The sequence below is a fragment of the Balaenoptera acutorostrata genome, chromosome 9 (assembly GCF_949987535.1).
Source record: "Balaenoptera acutorostrata chromosome 9, mBalAcu1.1, whole genome shotgun sequence".
Lineage (NCBI taxonomy): Eukaryota > Metazoa > Chordata > Mammalia > Artiodactyla > Balaenopteridae > Balaenoptera > Balaenoptera acutorostrata.
This window is the reverse complement of record NC_080072.1, coordinates 5,714,390-5,735,914: the sequence shown is the minus strand read 5'-3', so window position 1 is coordinate 5,735,914 and position 21,525 is coordinate 5,714,390. Positions and strand designations below refer to the sequence as shown.

The following is a 21,525-nucleotide window of genomic DNA, read 5'->3' as shown; positions in this document are numbered from 1 at the left end:
GAATCTGAGATCCAAGTCCCTGGGATCACGTTCTGCAATGGCAGTCTGGGGTCACAGCCATGGTCTGTCGTGGAGTCTGGGATCTGAGTTGTGATCTGAGTTGTGGTCAAGGTCTGGGTCTAGGGTCTTCTGTCCAGGGTCCCTGTCGTGTTCTAAGTCTGGGGTCAGAGTCATGGCTGGGGGTCAGGGTCAGAGAGCCGAGGACCTGGATGGGGGCTGAGGCGGGGTCTGGGTGCCGCGGGGGTCAGGCTCGGTCCAGCCCGCGCGGCCTCCAGGGGGCGCCGCCGCCCGCCCGCCCGCCCGCCCGGCCCCTCGCGGGCTCGCTGGCGCTGTGCGCGGCAGGCGGGGTCGGAGGCGGCGGCGGCGGCGGCGGCTCCGGGGCGCGGGCGGCGGCGGCGGCGGCGGCGGCCCGACTGCAGTCCCGGCGGGAGCCGAGCGAGCCGGGGCCGGGCCTGAGCCGGCGCCATGGGGCGGCGCCGCCTGTGAGCCGCGGCGAGCGGAGCCGCGGGCGCCCAGCGGGGCCAGGCAGGCGGCGGCGCCCGAGGCCGACGGAGCGGCCGGGCCGGGCCGAGCGCGCCGAGCGGAGCGGAGCCGAGCGGCGGGAGAGGCCGCCGCCGCCGCCAAGATGGCGGACCTGGAGGCGGTGCTGGCCGATGTGAGCTACCTGATGGCCATGGAGAAGAGCAAGGCCACGCCGGCCGCGCGCGCCAGCAAGAAGATCCTGCTGCCCGAGCCCAGGTGAGGCGGGCGCCGGCCCCGGTCCGCCGGCCCCTCGGCCCCGCTCCCCGAGCCCCGACCCCGCAGCCCCAGACCACCCGGGCACTGGCCCCGAGACCCCCTCTGCCCCGCCAGCTCTCCGCGTCCCGCAGCCCTGACCGGACCCCTGCGCCCCAGGCCCTGTGCACCTGAACCCGGAGCGCCCCAACGCCGGGGCTTTCCAGTTGCACTGGCTCCCCGACCCGCTCAGTGCCCCTGCCCTACTCTGCCGCCTTTCCCTTCACACACTCCGCCTGGCCCCCTTCTCCGTCAGCCCGTCGCTCTTGCCTTCTTCCCCAGGGCCCCTGTGCTCCCCTTCCTCCTCCTCCGGGTGTCCCCGGGTCCCGTGGAGTCCCCTCCTCTGCCTGCCCATCTACCTGGCCTGACTATATCGCCCATCCTTTCGCTGCCCCTACTCTCAGCATCCCCGCCTTGGGGTTCCACCACCCCCGCCCCTGGCTCCCCTCGGGTGGACACTTCTGTGAGGTTTGGGGCAGACAAGTCTTCCCGGATCTTCCCCATTCTTCTGGCGGGTCACTGGCCTGGGGTGGGGATTGAGAGTGCTTTGGGGGCCGGGGTAGCGTGGGGAGCAGGGTATGGTGTGCGCCACATCCCTCCGTCCCTCTCCCCTCGAAGCCCTCCTCTGCTGAGGCCCACCTGTGGTGCCCCGTGGGTGCTGTTTGCCAGGGGACGTCCCAGTACCCCTGCAGCAGCTGGCCCACAGCTGCCACCTCTCTGTGAGGTAACTGATATCATTGCACCTGATATCCAAGTTTCAGCTGTTCAGGATTTGGGCACAGGAGTGGACTGGATACGGACAATAGCTGAGGCTGTCCAGCTTTTTACGGCTTCTAGAGTATTTTCCCATTGCCTGAGCCTCACAGCAGCCCATGGGCGGGTAGGTCAGGTGTGGTTTTGTCCCCGTGGAACAGGTGGGGAAGCTGAAGGCCCAGAGGTGAGTGGCCTGCCCAGTGTCACCGGCATCCAGGGTGGTGGCTGGCCACCAGATCGGGGCTTCCGGCTTCTGGTTCCACACTGTGTCCACCACTGTGGTCTGAGCCAGGGGGCCCTGGCCATTCTGCATGTACAGGAGCCATGTGCCCACCATGATCTCTCATGCTGAGTAGTGAGGCCAGCCCCAGAAGCTCCTCCATCCCTGCCTGAGAGTTGCCATGATGGTTCCCTGCCAGCCCAGGAGCCTGGGCCCATCCTAGCTCTCTTGGTCTTATCATGTGACTTTGGGCAAGTCCCTTCCCATTTCTGGGCCTCGGTTTTCTCATCTGTGAAATGTGGATGGTGTGAAATGAGGACCGTGACTCTGTGGCACCCTGAGCGTTTGAAGCGGGACCCAAGGCTGCGGCGGTGGGGAGGGGGTGCGGTGCCCACGTCTCTGGTGCCCTCCTCTGTGACCTGTTCTCTGGGTTTCAGATTGACTGAACACCAGGCCTGGGAGAGGAAAATTGGCCTGTGTTTTGAAAAGGCCGTTAGGGCCCTTTTTTTCTAAGAGATTTGCAATCAGATTTCTCAAAACGGGAACCAGACTGACTGTCAGCTGCGGGCTGTCCAGGGAGCGGCGACAGTTAGAACAAAAATGAGTTCAGAAATGACAAAGCCACGAGGGAGGAAATGGGGGAGTCACCCTCTGGGGCTCACAGCGGCTCTCCTTGGTGGCTGTGGCCTCGAGACCCTCTGGCAGTTTGGACTTCTGCAAAGTATGAGGCGGGGCCTTTTCTGGAACTCTCTGCGTTTGGGTAATCTCGCCCCAGAATGCATTGCTCCTGATGGGGCCCCGCCTTGGGTTGGCGCTGCAGGTGTTAGAACTGTGAGCAACAAGATGTTCCTCTTTTCCTGTCCCCTTTACATCCGTGATATTGATGGTGGTGATAGGAATAATGGTGGAACTTATAATTATTTATTTTTGACCTTTGTCATCTCAGTCGATCCAAAAACCAACCTGTGAGGTTGGCAAGGCCATGCCTTGCATGTAGTAGTTGCTCAAGAAACATCAGGACTGTGTATAGTGTCTGAAACCAGGTGAGCTGTGAGTTTTAGGGGAACACAGCAGGAGACCGGGAGCCAGGTGTCATGGGTTCTCAGGTAGGGTCACCGTCTGGCGGCGCCGCATTGGGCAGATTGCCCACACCTGTGAGATGGACCAGAGGCCCTAGCAGTGACTGTTAGTGAGCTAAGGCCGGGGAGGGGCCTAGGAATCCAGGCCTCCCACCTCGGAGGATATGCCACCCTTTGCTTGATGCTTCGCCCACCCCCTGGGTCAGATGTCTCCTGCCCTGAAGATCATTATGACTGTATCTCACGTCTGCCTGGCACTTCCCAGTTTGCAAAGTGCTTTTTACTCCATTTTATCCTTTTCACGACTGTGGGAAACAGGCATGGCAGGTGGTATTTTCCCACTTAATAGTTGAAGCAACTGAGGCTGGGAGAGGGGAAGAGACTTGGTCACGGAGGCGAGGTGGCACTTGAACTTGGGGTCTCTGGACTCCCAAGTGCTCTGTCCCCGCTATACATCATTTCTTCCACACACCCCTCTGTACCTCTGCTCTCAGCCCGGTCCTTGTTTTGTGGAATGTGCTAGCTGGCACCCCTGGCCCGGAAGCACAAGGGCAGCCCCCGGCACCATCAAGGCCCAGCCCCTCGCCGTCGGCTGGGACAGAGCTGGGCTGCTCTGGCAAAGCTAGTGCACGGAGGAGACGGCTCCATGCCTGGGGTCACGTCTTCCCCTCACCCGCGAGGTCAGGGCCAGGGACGAAGGCCGCGGTTTGTCTATGACAAGGTGCCATTTGGAGTCGTTCCCACCTTGGGGTGGTCCCTCTTGGCAGCCTCCCTGCGGCTGGTGCCCAGGTTGTGGCTTGGCCGGGAGCTGGGGCTGGCATCACAGCTCTGACTTCTGAGTGCTGCGGAACAGGAGCTGTTGGGCACAGTGCCACTCTGAGTTGGCACGGGGGCCTTCCCTTCTGTCACCCTATAGAACCCGAGGAAACAGACCCATTTCTCGCGCTTCTCATGGAGAGAGGCAGCTGTGCAGCTGGAATCAGGAGACCGGCTTCTAATCCCACCGCAGCCCCAGCTCACATGGGCCCCAGCACGTCCCTTATGCTGGCCCAGCCTGCCTCCGTTTCCACCTCGGTAAAATGAGGGGCTGCCCTTCACCGGTGAGCTCTCCGCTCCTTCGGCCCTCGGGGTCTGTGGTCTGGGCCTCTCCCTGAAGGAGCCGCTGTCTCGCTTTCCCAGCAGCGGCAGCAGTCCTGCAATTAGCGTCATTTGCTTCATGTGACCACGGAGGCCTCGTGTAATTAATCTCTGGGCTCCTGGCGGAGGAGACCGGCCTGGGCGGTCCCAGGAGATGTCCCTGCCCTCCCTGGTGACAGTGGCAGCCCCAGCGGCAGATGTCAGAGCCGGGTGCCTCTTGCAGCCTCCCATTCTCTCGGCTCTTCCTTTCCTGGTCCCTCCCCCACCGTGGATTTCCTCCTTCCTGCCCTTTTCTGGCTTCCCCGTCTCCCAGACCCGCAGCTCTTCCTCCGCTGCTTCTTCATTCCTGTTAACTCTTTGCTCCCAGGACTTCCTGCCCTTGATTTGTGGAGAGGGAAGAGGTGCAAGGAGTGGTTTTCTCCCTTCCTTCTCCTTCCAGTTCTGCATCACCAGGAGAAACCCTGCTGTTTTCAGCCTTTATCCCTTACCCAGAACTTTCCACTCCAGTAGCAGCGTTCTCCGCCCCCGCCTCCCCCCACAAAACAAGATCCTCTTTTGGGCAGTCATTCCCTCTGGGCCTTTGAAGCCCCCGCGTTCCCCAGGAATGGGTCTCCGGGACATCTTTTCCCATCTGTTCTCCTTTCCAGATCATGGGGTTTCACATTTTTGCCATTCAGTTGCTCGCCCGCCTGCCGTTCCCTCAGTAAAAGGATTTGAAGGGCGCGTGAGCATGACAGGTTGGAATCCGTGTCGGGGAATCTGGGCTCTGTCAACCCAGGAAAAATGTGTCCTATTAATGCACGATTAATTCCTAGTAGTAAACTCCCGGTGACATCAGGTGTAGGCAGGCTCTGCAGCGGTGTTTCCTGCCTGCCCCGGGCACCCAGGGAGGCTCTGCAGGGGGGCCGAGCGCTTGGGAGCCGGTGGGGTCAGGCTGCGTGCACACGGCTGGTGCTTCCAGGATACTACACTCCCGCCTCAGAACAGACAGCAGAAGCCACGAGCACGTGAGAGTCTTTGAGGAACGCACAGCCTCCAGCACACCTGCCCTTTGTTCCTGTGGCCCCGAGGGGCCAGTGTCCTTGGACACATAAGACAGAGTCACACTCGAGTTCTCACTAATCTGTTTCAAACAGGAGGTACTAAAAATGAGGTGTTTGGCTGCAGCCTTTTCTAAAACAATAACCTGCCCTCTCTGCATCGCTGCTAACAGGGAGGGTAGCGTCTCCGCGGGCCAAAGAGCGGGGTTTCAGAAGTGGGTTTTCAGGTGTGAACGTGTTAGCGGCTCTGTTCTCTGAGCGGGGAGTTCTCTGACTCTGGAGCCCATTCTGGGTTTGGGGTCGGGGATAGCCCCCTTTCTGGGAGCTGCAGGGCACGGAGCCCTGGAAGTTGTTCTGGGTTTGTTCTGAGGTGATGGCAGCAGTGAATTGCGGGGGGTAGAAGGCGTGATGTGTGACAAGGCCGCCGGAGTGCCTTTTCCCGCACATCCTGCAAGCTGTCACTTTGTGGCCACCGTGCCCTGGGGAACCTGGGTCGCTGCGGACATTCGTGGTGGGCTCATGTGTGTGGTGCGCCGTGCTGTCATTTTCTCTTCCCTGGCCCAGGACTTGCTCCAGAGTTGGCCGTTTGGGTTGGTCTTTCCCATTTGGTGTGTGGCCCTGTGTTCAAGCTCAGAGGATGTTGTCAGCCCCAAGGAGAGTCATTGAGAAATATTAATAAGAAGCCCCAGGGGACTTCCTTGTGCTGCTGCCACCTCGGTGCCAGGTTTCCTGGAAATGCCACGGAGGAGCGCCCCCGCCGCGGCTGCAGCCTCTGATCTGCTGGCTTAACCGTCGTCGTCTCCCAGAGCGTGACGGTTCCCGGCGTGGCTGCACCAGACCCGCCAGGCCCAGAGTCCCCGGGCCAGCTTGCACCGTCCTGAGGTTTCGTGGCTCTGGCATTCCTGTCACACGGGAGCACAGGAACCATGGCCCTTGGCCAGCCAGGTGCCGGCCAAGGCTGCCCCCAGCCTGATGGGCTCCCACAGCCACTGGCAGTGGGTGGAGGGCAAGGCAGGCAGGGCACGAGTCCGGGGTCCCCTGGGACTCTGCACCCAGCTCTCCGGCAGAGGCTGGGGTAAGCCCTTGCCTGGTGGGAGGCCCTTTCTCAGGGAGGGCTGGACATTTTCTGGCCACTAACTTGGTTGGGACTCAGCTTCTTCTGGCCTCGATTTCCTCACCATCAAGATGAGTGTTTGCTTCTGACCCTGCGGTCCCACCCGGTCCATACAAGCTACGGTCTGTGACCCTGAGTGGGTGTCATCTGTGAGGCCCGTGTGCCACAGAGTGAAGGACTTAGCTTTCCCTTTGAACCATGTGGTGCCGGAAGGTGCCGGAAGTCCTCCCCCTCAGCCCTTACCCCCTCCCTGCCGTCCCATCACCCCAGCCCGCGCTCTAGGCTGGGAGGGCGGAAGTGCTCTCTCCCCTGGTGTCAGGCTGGGCCTGCTTCTCGGAGCAGCTGGAGCCAGAGTGAGCAGCCCTGGCTGTCGGGCAACGGGGCCGGGCAGCTCCTGCCAGGGGGCCCTTGCTCCTTTGGCAGGGCAGGTGTCGGGCTCTGCCCACTGGGGCCCCCAGGCTGGGTGGCACGAGTGCGTGAGGCTGGTCTGTGAGCAGAGTGGAGTGGCGGCCGCTCAGGCTCGGGGGTGCTCGTGGGCCCAGCCGCGGGGCGGGCTCACCAGTCAGAGCCCCACCCTCTGAGGACGCGGCAGGTGTGGGGCTGAGACCCGAGCAGGACTGGGGAGCTTCTGATCACGTTCCAGAAGGAGGCGCATGCTGGGGCTTCCGGCAGGAGGGCTCCCTTCAGGAGAGGGAGGGAGCTGATGGCCCTCGCAGCAGGGCTGCGTTCTCCTCTTGCTGTGTCCTCTCTGCCTTTTTCAGTGGCCAGCTCAGTGTTGGCCATTCAGCATTTGTTGACATCCTCATTTTACAAGTGGGGAAACTGGACATTTAAAGTCTGTGACTTGGCCTGGCCTCAGGGAGGGAGGTGGGGAGGGCCATTTGGAGCCCAGGCCTGGGTACCCGTCCGACTGCAGCAACAAAGGCCACTGAGGCCGTTCCCCGGAGGGGCTGGGTCCTTCGGGGGCCGGGGGTGGGGCTGGGGCAGGGAGGGTGCAGATACTGGGCTCTCCGGACAACCTGGAGTCCATCTGGGGACCACGTGCTCCTGGATATCAGAGTCGTTGACCTGGGCGGGGACAGGAATGCTGCTCTGGGCCCGTCGCCACTCAGACTCCGCCAGCATCAGGGAGAGGGGGGTGGGAGATGAAGGTGACCCAGCCCAGGAGGCCGCCACCACCTCCTGTGCCAGCCTGTATTTGCCACCCTGGCGGGAGCATCCCCCATAACACACTTCTCTAACCTGCCAGCTCCCTGGGCCCCAGCCCCGTGGGAATGGACAGGAAACCCTAACGTTGCGGCCTTGGGGGCCTCTCCTTCAAGGACTCCGCTGAGTCTGACCTCATGTTGGTTGGGGGGGGAGGTGTTTATTTTATTTAGAAAACATTTTTTTCTTTTTAAGGAAGAAAGTGGAAGTGCTGCGGGCTGGGAAGAATGCTGTGGCCATCCACCCCGTGCAGCCTTCCGAGGGAGGCAGGGTCTGGCCGCTGAGCAGCGCGGAGCCCAGGCCTTTCCTCCGCGCCCTGGGCCGAGCGGTGGCAGAGCCCCCAGGAGGGGAGGAGGCCCGCGCCGGCTGCGGTGCCTGGAGAGCAGACACCGGCTCTGCTCTCTCGCGGGCAGGCCCTCTGCGAGCGCGTTTCCCGGCCTTTGCACATCCAGCCCACGAGCCCCGCGGTGGGAAGTGGCGGCACTGCTCTGGGCTAGGCATTCCCATCGCGCCGCCTTGGCTGAGCTGGCGCCAGTCTTGCTGGTTCAGGGGCAGGGGGCTTCCCGGTGACTCTTGCAGGGGCCACGCCCAGCTGCCCCATGGGGTCATCTGACAGGCCGGAGTCACCCTGCCTGTCACCTGCGTCTACCTGTCTGGGCGTTCCCTCTGACCATCCAGCTCCATGGAAGATCGACATTTTGTGATATTTCTTCCCTCTTTATTGCTTTGTCCACCTCCCAGGAGAAATCTGGCCCTCGCAGGGCCCCCGGGCTCCACACCCCTACCTCCCGGCTGCCTGGTCTCCTGACCCTGCTGAGCCTTCACTACCTTGGACTGGGCCCGCCCTGCTGTGCTCGACCCGGCACACCCCCCCGGCCTGTTTCCCTATCCGAACGGGAGGCCCCAAGCTGTCCCTCGCAGAGCTGGGAGCCCTGAGAGGTCGGCACAGACTGCGCCCCACAGGCTCCCTGTCTCCAGTGCGCAGGCCCCAGGGCGGGGGCTGTGTCTTGCTCAGTGTCACAGATTTTTTAGCTTCTGATGTGTGTGAAGTGCGTGAGGGACTTGGGGTCTGGTCTCCTCTCCTGAGTCCCTGGGAGTCCCACGGGGCCAGGGAGATGTGTCCTTGACGGTGGCTGGTGGACGTGAGCAGGTGTGTGGCCCCCAGGAGGGGAGGGTGTGCCAGCGTGGCTGAGGGCCACGTCGCGGCCTTGGGGTCCCTGCGGTTGTGGAGGGCGTCCTCACTTTCCGGGAGGGAACCGGCTCTGCCGTGGTAGTGCAGGGCCACTGGGCCGCTGGCCCTCAGCTGGCGCTCTTCTCTTGTCGGCTGGAGTCACAGGATGGGGACACAGGAGGGCTGTCCAGGTCATCGGCACCCTTCTTCCTGTGGAGACAGTTTTCGGAGGAGGTCACGGCATCTCCGAGCGTCTGGGGGGAGGGGTCACAGCTCCAGGACTGCTCACGCCGGCTCTGCCTGCTTCCATGTTGTCTTGCGTGGCCCGAATGAGGACAAGGGCCCGGGAGGGCCAGGGTCTAGGCCTCCACCCAGACCACCTGAGAAGGAAAGTGCTGAGCAGGACAGGGCAGGAGTCGCCCTGCCTGCGAGCCCAGGCCAGGGGTTGGGCGGCGTCTGCTGGCTGCACCGGCCCTGCCTGGAGCCTTCTCTCCTCAGGCCCCCTCTGATGGGGCCCAGGGCCTCAAGACCCCCAGCTGGCCTCATCAGCTCTTCTTCTGTCCTTCCATCCATCCATCCAACAGACGAGCCTGCTCCTACCCCACCTTGTTCCTTCCCCTCGTTCCCGGCCCAGTGTCATCAGCCACCTGGGCTTCCTCCTGTGCGTGCCCCCAGCAGAGTCTGTCTGCCCCCCCGCCGCCCTGGACCGAGCTTCCCAGGTGTTGTCCGCTGAGCCTCCTCCCTGCCCCATGGCTCATCCCTGGCTAGGTCTTCCCTGCCTGCCCCCATGCCCACCCACCTGCCCTGGGCTTTGTCACCTGGTGACATCCTGTTTGCATTTGAGGAACCCAGTGAGGTTCTGCCTTCTCCACACGGCCTCTGCCAATGACCCGGAACATTCTTTCCTGCCTGAGTCTCCTCCAGATGCCGGGGCCCCACTCAGGCTTTGTCTCGTGCTGTCTAATGTCACAGAGCCACCGGTGCAGGACTGGGAGGGCCTGCCTGGGGGGGCAGGGTTGTATGGTACCTTCCAGTAGGTGACGGGCAGCAGGACCCTGTGCTGGGCTCCAACAGGGGTGCGGGGATACAGAGAGCTGGGCACACAGAGTCCTCTTCATCCGTGGCCTGCTGGCAGCCCCACGTATCCTGAGGTCTGTGGGCGTTGCATGGGCTCAGGTGTGACTGCCCAGCACGGCCCTCAGCATGGGCAGCTGAGAGCACTGAGGAGCCCAGGCTAGTGAGGTCCAAATGGGACCACAGCCGGTTGGCAGGGCGGGACTGCAGGTGGCCCAGGAAAGGAGAGGAAGGGACAGCAAGAGGTGACTGAGGCGTGAAGCGTGGCCAGGTGTGGCTTTCCCAGACAGCGCTCGGCGGTGGGGGGAGGTAGCCAGGGGCGGGGAGTGTGGGCTTGGGCTTCCGTGGTCACAACAGCGGCCTCTGCTCCGCTGCCCTCCCAGGCGACCCAGGGGCAGGGGTTTTTACTTCGGGTATCAGGGACACGGGAACTGAGGCTTGGCTTTTCTTTTTCAGTGTTGAGATATAATTCACATAACATAAAATTCATTATGTTAAAGTGTACAATTCAGTGGATTTTAGTACATTTACTGTGTTGTGCAACCTTCACCACTACCTGATTCCAGGACACTTCCATCACCTTATAAAGAAACCCTGTGCCCATTAGAAGTTATTCCCCTTTTCTTCTCCAGCCTGACACTCACTAATCTGCTTTCTGTCTGTAGATTTGCCTGTTCTGGACGGGTAGTATAAATGGAATCATATAATATGTGGTCTTCTGTGACTTTCTGTTCACTTAGCAGAATACTCTTAGGTTTATCTATACCGTGACGCACACGTGCACCAGCACTTCACTCCGTTTCCGGGCCGAGTAGTATCCCATTGTCAGGATGGGCCATATTTTCGTGACCCATCATTAGCCGATGGGTGAGTCCTGGCTTTTGAGGTTTGGCCAAGTTCCTAAAGCCAGACGAGGCAGCGCTGGGACCAGGCTTCTGAGCACCCACCTGCTGGTCACCCTAGCTTTGGGGGACAGAGCCTTGGTAGGCAGGCACAGGACTGCTCAGGTCCCTCTGGTGTGGCCACGGTCAGGTCCAACAGGGGTGGCTGCCTTCTTGGAGGGAGTGATGACACCCACCAGCAGTGCCCTCCACTCTGGATTCTGGGAGAGGAAGCAGCGACCTTCCAGGGAAGCAGGGCCAGCAGGCCTGCCGGGAGCCTTGGGGGCTCCAGGTCACCCCGGCCCCTGTGTCTTTCAGCATCCGCAGCGTCATGCAGAAGTACCTGGAGGACCGGGGCGAGGTGACCTTCGAGAAGATCTTCTCCCAGAAGCTGGGTGAGTACGGTGGGGACTCTGCCGGCCCTGGGGCTTCTGCCACTTGTCCAGCTGCCCAGGCCGGGGGATGGGGGCAGGAGGACGCCGGGGCCACCTTCCTGCCCCCACCCCAGCCGACTGGGCTGTGCTCCCCTCTCCCAGGAGGTTTGGCCTCCCACCACCGGGGCAGGGGGCAGGGCAGCCAGCGAGCCCCCCCGCCCCGTGGCAGCAGGGCGGTGACGTAGTGCCCTCCCAGCCCCTGGCCGTAGGCCCCGGAGCCCCCTGAAGGGGCGGGGCCAGCAGTCTCCCAGGGCCGCCAGGGAAGTTCCTCCTTTGGGGTTTGTTTTTGAGAGTTGCAGCTTCCCCTTGGTGCAGGCACAGCTGCTCGGGCCGTTGGTAGAACTGACAGGAAGGGGCGGGGCCCTTCCTGTGGCGCCCGCCGGGCTGTGGTCGCCCCCACCCCGCCCCCACGGGCCCTCTTTGTGAGCAGCCTGCTTTGGCCAGCCCCTCCGTTCCTCGTCTTCAGTGCCCGTGTCTTACAGGCATCGTGGGTCCACCCCACGGACCTGGCACACAGGGAAGGGTGAGGCGGGGCTCAGGGAAGCAGGCTCCAGCCACACACAGCTCCGGAGAACGGGATCTCAGCTCTCAAATGGGAGTGGTCCGGCCTGGCAGGATCGGGCGTTGGAGGTCAGGCTTAGCGAGTCAGTGTGTCGGGAAGCACGCAGTGTGGGTCCCCTGCCTGTGCTCTGTGACCTGGCACATTGCTTCACCTCTCTATGAGTCTCACCTGGGAGCGAGGACTCAGGAGCCCCGCTGCCCAAGACTGTTGGAGGGCCGGGTGAGGCGGTGGCAGTGAAAGCCCCTGGCCCACTGGGAAGCCCTGGTCACAAGTTACTGAAATCACACTATCGAAAGGCCAGTCTGCCCTTACCAGAAGTGCTGGCCGTGAGCTCTGGCAGAGGTGCCCAGGCAGTGGGGACAGTGCCCCCAAGAGGCGTGGAAAGCCACCCAGCTCGAGCCTGGTCACCCATGTTGGGCTGGAGGGAGTAGAGACCACCCTTCCTTCTGCTTTGCCCTCCAGGGCTGCTCTGGGGCCAGGCTTCCGGCCCCCACCCCTGGGGAGGATGAGGCCTAGCCCACGCAAGGCCTCCTGTGAGCCCTTCCTGCAGCCCGTCTCACCTCTTCCCTTGCCCAGAGGCCCATGCCCTTTGAGGCCCCCTGCACCAAGGCCACACTCTCTGGCCTGTCCTTCCCAGGACCTGCCACTGGACAGAAGGGCCCTGAGTTCTACTCATGCTGCCACACACCGCCTGCCTGACAGGTCTCCCTGAGCCTCGGTTTCCCCAGCTGGACCTGCCCTCCCTGTCTGCCTGTTTCTCGTGGCTGCTGTGAGAATCAGCCAGATGACGGAGGGGGGTGTAAGGCCCAGGGAGAGGGACACCCCCCCGCCCCCTGCCCGGAGGCTGCCTTCCTGCCCCCACGCAGCAGCCCTGGCCTGGGCCGGGTGGATCTCACTGCCCTGCACAGCCTGACCGGTGGGTGTGTCGCCCTCCTTGAGGAGCTACAGGCCCCAGACTGCAGTGAGAGGGTGGGGGGCCTGGGCGCCAGAGTCTACTCCCCGCCTCTGCCTCACCAGGGCACCTGTCACTTTCCGGCCACCATCTGAGGAAGCAGATTCTGAGAGGGGTAGAGGTGCAGGCGCCCCGACCCCGAATCCAAGAATCTTCGGTTGGCGACAGCCTCCGAGGCCACCTTGGCCAGCCTCTGCCACCTCCTTGGCCAGTTCTGCCCAGGAAGCCCCAAGCCCACCCCACCCTCCATGATGGGCAGGCCTCTGCGGGGTGTGTGGCTCGGCGTGATGCACAATGTTTGCTTTCAGGGTACCTGCTCTTCCGAGACTTCTGCCTGAAGCACCTGGAGGAGGCCAAGCCCTTGGTGGAGTTCTACGAGGGGGTGAGGCTGGGCTAGCCTGGCCATGCTGTGCGTGGAGAAAGGGGCAGGGCTTGGGCTGCTTTCGCTGAATCTGTAAGACACCCCCGCACCCCGCTGGGCCAAAGCTCACCTGTGGGGATCTTGTCCTCTAGATCAAGAAATACGAGAAGCTGGAGACAGAGGAGGAGCGCCTGGCCTGCAGCCGGGAGATCTTTGACACCTACATCATGAAGGAGCTGCTGGCCTGCTCACACGTGAGTGCCCGGGCCCGCGTGCCGGCGCGGGCGTGGGGACGGGAGGGACGGACCCGTGGAGAATGAACACACCTCTCTCTTCCCCAGCCCTTCTCGAAAAGTGCCATCGAGCACGTCCAGGGCCATCTGGTGAGGAAGCAGGTGCCTCCGGATCTCTTCCAGGTGTGTGCTGGGCTTTTCCCCGCTGCCGCCCAGCCCAGCCGGAGTCCCCCTTGGGCAGCACACGTCCCGGAGCCTGGTCGGCTCCCGCTCTGGCTCAGCCACCAACCTCCCGCTTCCTCCTTTAGCCATACATCGAAGAGATTTGTCAGAACCTCCGAGGAGATGTGTTCCAGAAATTCATTGAGAGGTGAGAGCGGGGTGTGAGCGGCAGCAGAAGGTGGGGAAGAGGCGCTCTGAGAAGGGGTGTGGATGGCGCGGAGGAGAGAAGCCAGCCTGCTTGAGTCCCCAGCGCGCGGGCCCCTGGGGCTGTCTACACGCCAGCGCGGGGACTCCTAAGAGGTCACCTCCCCGACACTCCCGCCCCATCCTTCTCGGCACCAGGCACCTCCAAGCCTGTCCAGGGAGGGTCGAAAGGGAGCGAGGGACCACCCATGCGTCTTCCCTCCCATGGACTGTCCAGCCCCTCGCTGGGCCCGTTGGGGTTGAGAAGCATCAGGCTGGTGGTAGGGATGGGCACGAGAGGACACACTGCCCACCCCGCTGCCCACTGTGGCCTTCACGGTGCGTGGGAGTTGTAGGGAGATTTCAGCTCCGTGCAAGGAACAGCTTTCTCAATGTCCCAGCTGCCTCGTCGTGGAGTGGGGGCTCCACAGGGAGTGAGTGGTGTGTCACTGGAAGTATGCAAGCAGGGACGGGCTGAGCACTGTTGTGGATGTGGTAGCAGGAAGTCGGGGTCAGACTGGAAGACCTCACCCCTAAGCTTATCTCATTCCAGCAGGAACCTGCAGACAGACAGCAGCGCCAGCATTGGTGGGGCTGGGGGCAGCTCGGGCTGGCAGTCTTCCTGGGCAACCCCAGAAGAGGACACTGAGGCTCGGGAGCCCAGGGAATGGTAGTGGGTGAGGCCGGCTCACCCCAGCATCATTTCACTCGCTTCCTAAGGCTCAACTGAGCCTGGTTTCTTCTCTCGCAGTGATAAATTCACACGATTTTGCCAGTGGAAGAATGTGGAGCTCAACATCCATGTGAGTGGGCTGGGTGGGCGTGGAGAGCCCTCTCCCTGCTGCTCCTCCCCGGGGACCCGGGCCCCAGGGCTGGGCCAGGGCCGGGGAGGCCAGGGGAGTCGACCCTTCAACCCCCAGGGGGTGGCTGTGGGGTTGGTGCAGGAGCCCAGCGGGGACAGCTCAAGGCAGGGAAGCACATGGCGACGGTGGCCCCAGGGCGGGGCCCAGGCAGCCTGCAGTGACCCCGTTGCTGCCGCCGTCCCCGCAGCTGACCATGAACGACTTCAGCGTGCACCGCATCATCGGGCGAGGGGGCTTCGGCGAGGTCTACGGGTGCCGGAAGGCCGACACGGGCAAGATGTGAGCACTTGGTGGCATGCCTGAGGGAGAGGAGGGCCACGGGGGGTGCCCTGAAGGCAGGTGGCGGGGCCCTGAATGGGCAGGTGTCCGCAGAGGGCCACACACGGTTCTTGCTCTGGTACCCGCCATGGCCCCTGGAGCCCCGGCCCGCCAGCACTTCTGCCCTCTCTCTGTCTCTGTGTGTCATACGCTTGTCGTGGTGTCTAGTCTTCCCCACAAGGGCCCTGAGGACTGCCCGCCCCACCTCGCCCCACCTCGCCCCTGGGGCCCTGCACTGCAGGTACCAGCGGACCGCCTGACCAACCAGCCCCTCCCCCGCAGGTATGCCATGAAGTGTCTGGACAAGAAGCGCATCAAGATGAAGCAAGGGGAGACGCTGGCCCTGAACGAGCGCATCATGCTCTCCCTCGTCAGCACCGGGGTGAGCGGGCAGCTGGCCTCCAGCTCAGCCTCTGGCTCCGAACCTGGCACAGCCTCTGCTGACCTCCTCTTCCACCCCTTCCTAGGACTGCCCCTTCATCGTCTGCATGTCGTACGCGTTCCACACGCCAGACAAGCTCAGCTTCATCCTGGATCTCATGAACGGTGGGTGCCCGGCCTGGCCCCAGGTGGACCTCAGGGCTGGGGGCCGGGGTGGGAGCTGAGCCACCCCCCTGATCGGCTGCTTCCCTCAGGCGGGGACCTGCACTACCACCTGTCCCAGCACGGGGTCTTCTCCGAGGCCGACATGCGCTTCTACGCGGCCGAGATCATCCTGGGCCTGGAGCACATGCACAACCGCTTTGTCGTCTACCGGGACCTGAAGGTGAGGTGCCCCGCCCTCCTCCCAGCACGGCTGCCCCCGTTCCCAAGATAGGCCCGGCCCGGCACCTCGCCTCCGTGCCCCCGACCCAGGGCCCTGTCCCTGGACACCCATACCCTCTAGAGCAAAGACAGCGCCCCAGCTGGTGTCTTGCCTGGCCGGGCCCTGTCCTGAGCTGCTCGGGGGACGGCTCACTGGGCTTCCTCCACAGCCGGCCAACATCCTGCTGGACGAGCATGGCCACGTGCGCATCTCAGACCTGGGCCTGGCCTGCGACTTTTCCAAGAAGAAGCCCCACGCCAGCGTGTGAGTGCCCCAGCCCCCTCTCCCTTCCCGCACCCTCCACCGGACCCACTCACGGCCTCCTCGCTCCCACAGGGGCACCCACGGGTACATGGCCCCCGAGGTTCTGCAGAAGGGCGTGGCCTACGACAGCAGCGCCGACTGGTTCTCGCTGGGCTGCATGCTCTTCAAGCTGCTGCGAGGGTGAGTGGGCCATCCCAGGGCGGGTGGGACAGGGCAGAGACAGGCTCTTCCCCAGGCCAGGAAGGAGGCGGGGGGGTAGGGGGCCCACTGCTGCCCGGGCGTTAAGGGTGGCACCATCCCTGGCTTTGGCAAGGATCGTTCATGCTGCCTGCCTCAGTTTCCCCATTCCCGTCCTCTGACCTTGGACTTCGGCCTTTCTTGCCCAGGCATAGCCCTTTCCGGCAGCACAAGACCAAAGACAAGCATGAGATTGACAGAATGACGTTGACCATGGTGCGTGGAGGGTCCCAGCCCGGGGAGGCTGGGCGGAGTCCATGGGTGGCCACAGTGAGGCTGGGGTCTCCTGCGGGCATCAGGGTCTCACCGGCCAGCAGCCATCTCCAGCTGCTTAACCCCACTCTGGCCTCCTTCCCTGTAGGCTCTCCTCTCTCTGTCGTCAGAGCAGACATGCCTGCTAGGGGCCAATTAGGAAGCTCTCCCTCTGCTGGGGGCCTGGACCCTCCCGCCCCTGCCCCAAGCAGCCTCAGGAGCCCCAGAGCTGGGATGGGGCCCGGGCCTCTGCCAACATCCCCCACCTCCTCCCTGCAGGCTGTGGAGCTGCCCGACTCCTTCTCCACCGAGCTCCGCTCCTTGCTGGAGGGGCTGCTACAGAGGGACGTCAACAGGAGGCTAGGCTGCCTGGGCCGAGGGTGAGTGCCTGAGACCAGGGCCATTGTCCCAGGCCTTCCCTCCCTGCTGGGCCCTGGGTGGTGTCCACGCTGTTGTGTCCAGGCCTCTGCAGTGGGCTGCTGGGCCAGTCTGCCCGAGCCTCTGCCTGTGCCCCTAAGAAGATAAGGCCTGTGTCCTATCACTGGAGCCTCCTCCATGGTCCCAGCCTCCTTTGAAGAGTTCACAAGCTGAGGCGTGGCCAGCCCTGCCCAGTGTTCTCAGGGGGAGGGCTGCCTGCCGTGCAGCTGCTGGAGGTGGGTGTGGACCAGCTTCCCGAGGGGCCTTGTAACACAGATGATGAGGACAGCAGCTTTTTATGTTTATTAAACATTTACTAAGCGCTGGGCATGATGTTGCAAGATTCACAATATTAAAACTCACGCCAGCCCTACGATGTGGGAACTGCTGTTCTCCCCATTTTAGAGATGGGGAAACTGGCTGAGGTTTAAGGAACTTGCCCAAGGTCGCAGAGCCAGAGAGTGGCTGAACCAGGAGTTAACCTGGGCCACCTGCCCCACAGCCCAGGCTTCGACCCCCGGCCTGGGTGGTGCCGAGCCCCGATGACCCGCTCTCCCTGCAGGGCCCAGGAAGTGAAGGAGAGCCCCTTCTTCCGTTCCCTGGACTGGCAGATGGTCTTCCTGCAGAAGGTAACAGCCTGGAGGCCGGGGCCGGGTGGGGCCCTCTGTAGCCCCCGCCCCGTGCTGATGGTCAGCCCCTGTTCTGCTGCAGTACCCTCCCCCACTAATGCCCCCACGAGGGGAGGTGAATGCGGCAGATGCCTTCGACATTGGCTCCTTTGATGAGGAGGACACAAAAGGAATCAAGGTACTGGACCTTGCCTGGCCTCTCAGCCCTGAGCTCTGAGCCCAGCCCGCTGGCATCCTCCTCCCTCCTCTGCCCCGTGAGACCCCACGCCAGCCCCGTCTGCCTGTTGGGCCTCAGGCTTCTCCTCCCCAAACATCCTTGTGGGCGGCGGTGGGACCAGACCCCCCTGCCCTGGGGCCCTGCGGCCAGGCAGGCCTGTGGCTGATGGATGTCTCTTCCCTGTCCCTGCGGTGAAGTTACTGGACAGCGACCAGGAGCTCTACCGCAACTTCCCCCTCACCATCTCGGAGCGGTGGCAGCAGGAGGTGGCAGAGACTGTCTTCGACACCATCAACGTTGAGACGGACCGGCTGGAGACCCGCAAGAAAACCAAAAACAAGCAGCTGGGCCACGAGGAAGGTGAGGGTCGGCGGCTGCCATGGGCGCCCAGTGCCTGCTTTAAAGATCGGAAACAGGCTCAGGTTTCAGCCAAGGTCACAGCCAGAGAGCAGCCGACCCAGGATTCAAACCCGGGCGGAGCGGGCCTGGCTGAGTCCCCCTCTCTTACTCTCTTGCATCAGACTACGCCCTGGGCAAGGACTGCATCATGCACGGCTACATGTCCAAGATGGGCAACCCCTTCCTGACCCAGTGGCAGCGGCGGTACTTCTACCTGTTCCCCAACCGGCTCGAGTGGCGGGGCGAGGGCGAGGCCCCGGTAAGGAGCGGGCTGGGGCCGGGAGCCCCTGGGGTTGGCGGCTGGCGGGGCCTGTCCCGCGCCCTCACCGCCCGCTCCCCGCCCTGCAGCAGAGCCTGCTGACCATGGAGGAGATCCAGTCGGTGGAGGAGACACAGATCAAGGAGCGAAAGTGCCTCCTTCTCAAGATCCGCGGCGGCAAGCAGTTCGTCCTGCAGTGCGACGTGAGTGGGGGCCTGGGCGGTGGGCGGGGGCGGGGACAGAGCGGCCTTCGGGGCCCCCCCTGACAGACCTCGGGGTGTGTGCAGAGCGACCCAGAGCTGGTGCAGTGGAAGAAGGAGCTGCGTGACGCCTACCGCGAGGCCCAGCAGCTGGTGCAGCGGGTGCCCAAGATGAAGAACAAGCCGCGCTCGCCCGTCGTGGAGCTGAGCAAGGTGCCGCTGGTGCAGCGCGGCAGCGCCAACGGCCTCTGACCTGCTGCCGCCACCCGCCCGGCCGCCCTCCTGCCCGCCCGCCTTTTATAAACCTCTAATTTATTTTGTTGAATTTTTATTATTTGTTTTCCCGCCAAGCGGAAAAGGTTTTATTTTGTAATTATTGTGATTTCCTGTGGCCCCAGCCTGGCCCAGCCCCCAGGGAGGGGCCCGCTTGCCTTGGCTCCCGCTGCCGCCCACCCAGCCACCCTCGGCCCCGCCCCCAGGGGCCACCCACCCCCAGTGTCCTCCCGTGCAGGGAGAGCAGCCGCCCCCAGCGGCCCTCCTGCCCCTTCCCCAGGGATGGTGCCACGTGGAGTTGGGCCACCTCCAGCTCTGTGCCCACAGCCCAGCTGGGTGGCCCGGCGTTCCCCAGCCCAGGGGAGGCCACAGGGCAGGGATGCTACTTGAATTTTCCCACCGCGGCCCCTCCTGTCACAGGGACACAGCCCTGCACTGACGTGCCCTCCAGCTAGTCGGTAGACAAGGGAGCCCGTTGTCTCCCTGACCCCAGGGCCTCCCACGTGACTTAGGCTCCTGCACCCTTTCTTGGGAAGAGTCCCCCCGTTCCCACCTTCCCTGGACACCACGGGGCTTGGCCAGGAGGTGGCGTTGGCAGCGGCTGCTGCTGCCCTCACCGAAGCCCCCTCTTCTTCCCACCCCAAGCGCCCAGGCTCAGGGACCACAGAAAGGCACCTGTGGATTGTGCCACACTGGCCTCGCCTGGCCCCGAGCCCCCTTTCCCTGGGCTGGGCAGGGCCTCTTCTGCCCAGGACCACAGGGGGCCGGCCTGGGCTGGCCGGGCAGCACAGTGAGAGGGGGCCGGGTGGGGCAGCCCTCCCCACGCCAGGCCGCTCCGTGCGCGCCCCCGGCCGTCCAGCCCCCGAGCCCCGTGTCCCGTCAGTGCCACTGCCCACAGGGTGCCACCTCGCCCGCAGCATGCCCCCTCATGCCAGTCGCTGCCGTGTGTGGTGTCGCGCCCTCTCCCCTGGGGCTGGGTCAGCGGGCCCTCCCCTCCCATCTACTCACCCCCCGGGGCGTTTCTTTGCCGATTTTTGAATGTGATTTTAAAGAGTGAAAAATGATATACGCGTTTTTATAAAAAATGGTGCCTGACTCCTTGGCTGTGTCAGACTCTTTTGTGCCCGATGGTCATTTTCAGTCTCCACGGGGCTGGGGCCTGAGGAGAGAGGGTCTTGGTGGTGCCAGATCCCCTCCACCTCCACAGCAGGCATCCACAGCCAGCCCAGGCCCAAGCACCCCGGGGTGGGGAGGGGCTCCCACTCCACCCCTCCCACCCTGTGGGAGCAGAGGGGGTCTTCCGCCCACTGCCAGGGAAGCAGGAGGAGGTGCCTGCCGTTTGGTGCTTGGTGTCATGTTTGGACTGACCGAGCCCACCTGGCCCTCCAGGACCCATGCTGAGGACATCCCTGTGGACAGATGAGCACCTCTGCCCTTGGGGCCACACCGCAGGCTCTGGCCTTAGTCTTCTCTGGCTTTGGTTTCACCTCTGGCCTTGCTGTGCAGCCTCCAGTAGAGGTCCCTGAAGCCTGAGGGATAGCCCAGCACCAGGCCTCATGTACCCAGAGGGTCTGTTCAACTTTCTTTTCCCCAAGTCCCCGCCATCCGGGCCTCCATGGGTGATGTCGCTGCTGCCCGCTCCATGCAGGACTCTGCTGGCAAGGACTCGGCTCCACGGAGTCTCTGAGGAAATGGCTTTTGAGCTGGGCCTCCAGCATTGGGGTGGAGGAGGTGGGGATGCATTTCCGATGCAGGGAAGGGCCAGGCAGTCAGGAGTGGCTCAGGTTGGCAGGAGCACTACGGGAAGGAGCCAGGCCTGGGAGGCCCTGAATGCCAGGCTGAACCCACCCCAGAGCCCAGGGGCACTTAGTGACTGCACGACGAAGATGGGAATGGAGATGGAGTCTGAACCTGGATAGGCTCTGGGGAGTCCTTGAAGGCTCTGGACAGGGGCTGGGTGATGAGAGCTGGCTGTAGAACAAGTTGCTTGTTACCACGTGCAGGATGTGTGGAAGGAGGTGAAGGACAGGAGGCAGGGAGACTGGTGAAGGCACTGATTCTGTCCAGGGAAGAGATGTCATAATGATGGTGGTGGTAAAGGAAGAGATGCAAAGGGGTCCGATGGGAAGAACGTGGCCCAGTGGGAATGGGCGGGACCTGGGGACGAGACAGAGGTGGGAGTCCAAAATGGCACAGCAGGAGGCCCATGCTGTCACTCAGAGTCACGACAGCCAGGGAGCAGAGCTGGCCGGAAGGGAAGAGGGTGAACGTGGCTGCATCTGGTTTGGAACCTGCTGATGGATTGCATGGGACATCGGGCACGGAGGTGTCCCAGAGGGAGCTGAAATGTGGTCCTGGAGGTGGCATCAGGGTGACAGTGGGAACAGACAGGCTTTCAGCTGGGAGAAGACCGACTGGGAGTCGGGGAGGGACAACAGGGGCCCCGGGAAAGGGTTGAGAAGACAGTGGAATTAGGAGTCAAGGGCTGGGTGGGGGGAGTCGTGTCCAAGGCCGCAGAAACCAGGAGAGGCTGGGCCTGAGACAGTCCCTTTAGATTTGGGGTGAAGAGGGCTTGGAGACAGGGTAGCCCCTTTTAAGGAAGGTGGAGGCTAGAGAAGGCTGCAGCAGTGGCAGCCGGCAGGGACTGATTTTGGAGTTCTGGACATTCAGAGGGCTTTAAGCTGTCCTAGACCCAAGGACATTACAGTGACCTGATGACACCACAGCGTTGGGTAGCAAAGTGATCCCAGAGAGCACAGGAGCCACCTGGCCACAGTGAGAGGGCAGGGTGAAAATGGCAACTAGGGCCTCCCAGCCCAGAGACGCAGCTCAAACACCTACATCAAACTATCTGGTCATTTTTTTTTTTTTTTTTAATTTTATTTATTTATTTATTTATTTATTTATTTTTGGCTGTGCTGGGTCTTCGGTTCGTGCGAGGGCTTTCTCTAGTTGCGGCAAGTGGGGGCCACTCTTCATCGCGGTGCGGGGACCGC

General features: G+C 63.0%; 1 protein-coding gene across 1 annotated transcript; it reads left to right on the top strand.

Annotated features, from left to right (window-relative positions):
- Positions 1–377: 377 nt before the first annotated feature.
- Positions 378–19,627, top strand: GRK2 (G protein-coupled receptor kinase 2). Its single transcript, XM_057553756.1, has 21 exons — positions 378–738; positions 10,768–10,844; positions 12,706–12,779; positions 12,911–13,012; positions 13,100–13,174; positions 13,300–13,361; positions 14,148–14,199; positions 14,447–14,538; positions 14,860–14,959; positions 15,045–15,123; positions 15,213–15,343; positions 15,552–15,646; positions 15,719–15,826; positions 16,033–16,099; positions 16,415–16,515; positions 17,115–17,181; positions 17,264–17,359; positions 17,596–17,758; positions 17,920–18,056; positions 18,146–18,259; positions 18,344–19,627. Exons 1-21 carry the CDS (start codon positions 626–628, stop codon positions 18,506–18,508), a joined length of 2,070 nt encoding a protein of 689 aa, XP_057409739.1. The 5' UTR covers positions 378–625; the 3' UTR covers positions 18,509–19,627.
- Positions 19,628–21,525: the final 1,898 nt, after the last annotated feature.

Bases quoted from the DNA above. Each gene is read 5' to 3' on its own strand.
- GRK2 (XM_057553756.1), top strand. From the start codon at position 626: ATGGCGGACCTGGAGGCGGTGCTGGCCGATGTGAGCTACCTGATGGCC. The intron at 739-10,767 runs GTGAGGCGGGCG...TGTGTCTTTCAG, and splicing joins ATCCTGCTGCCCGAGCCCAG to CATCCGCAGCGTCATGCAGA. The intron at 13,362-14,147 runs GTGAGAGCGGGG...CTTCTCTCGCAG, and splicing joins TTCCAGAAATTCATTGAGAG to TGATAAATTCACACGATTTT.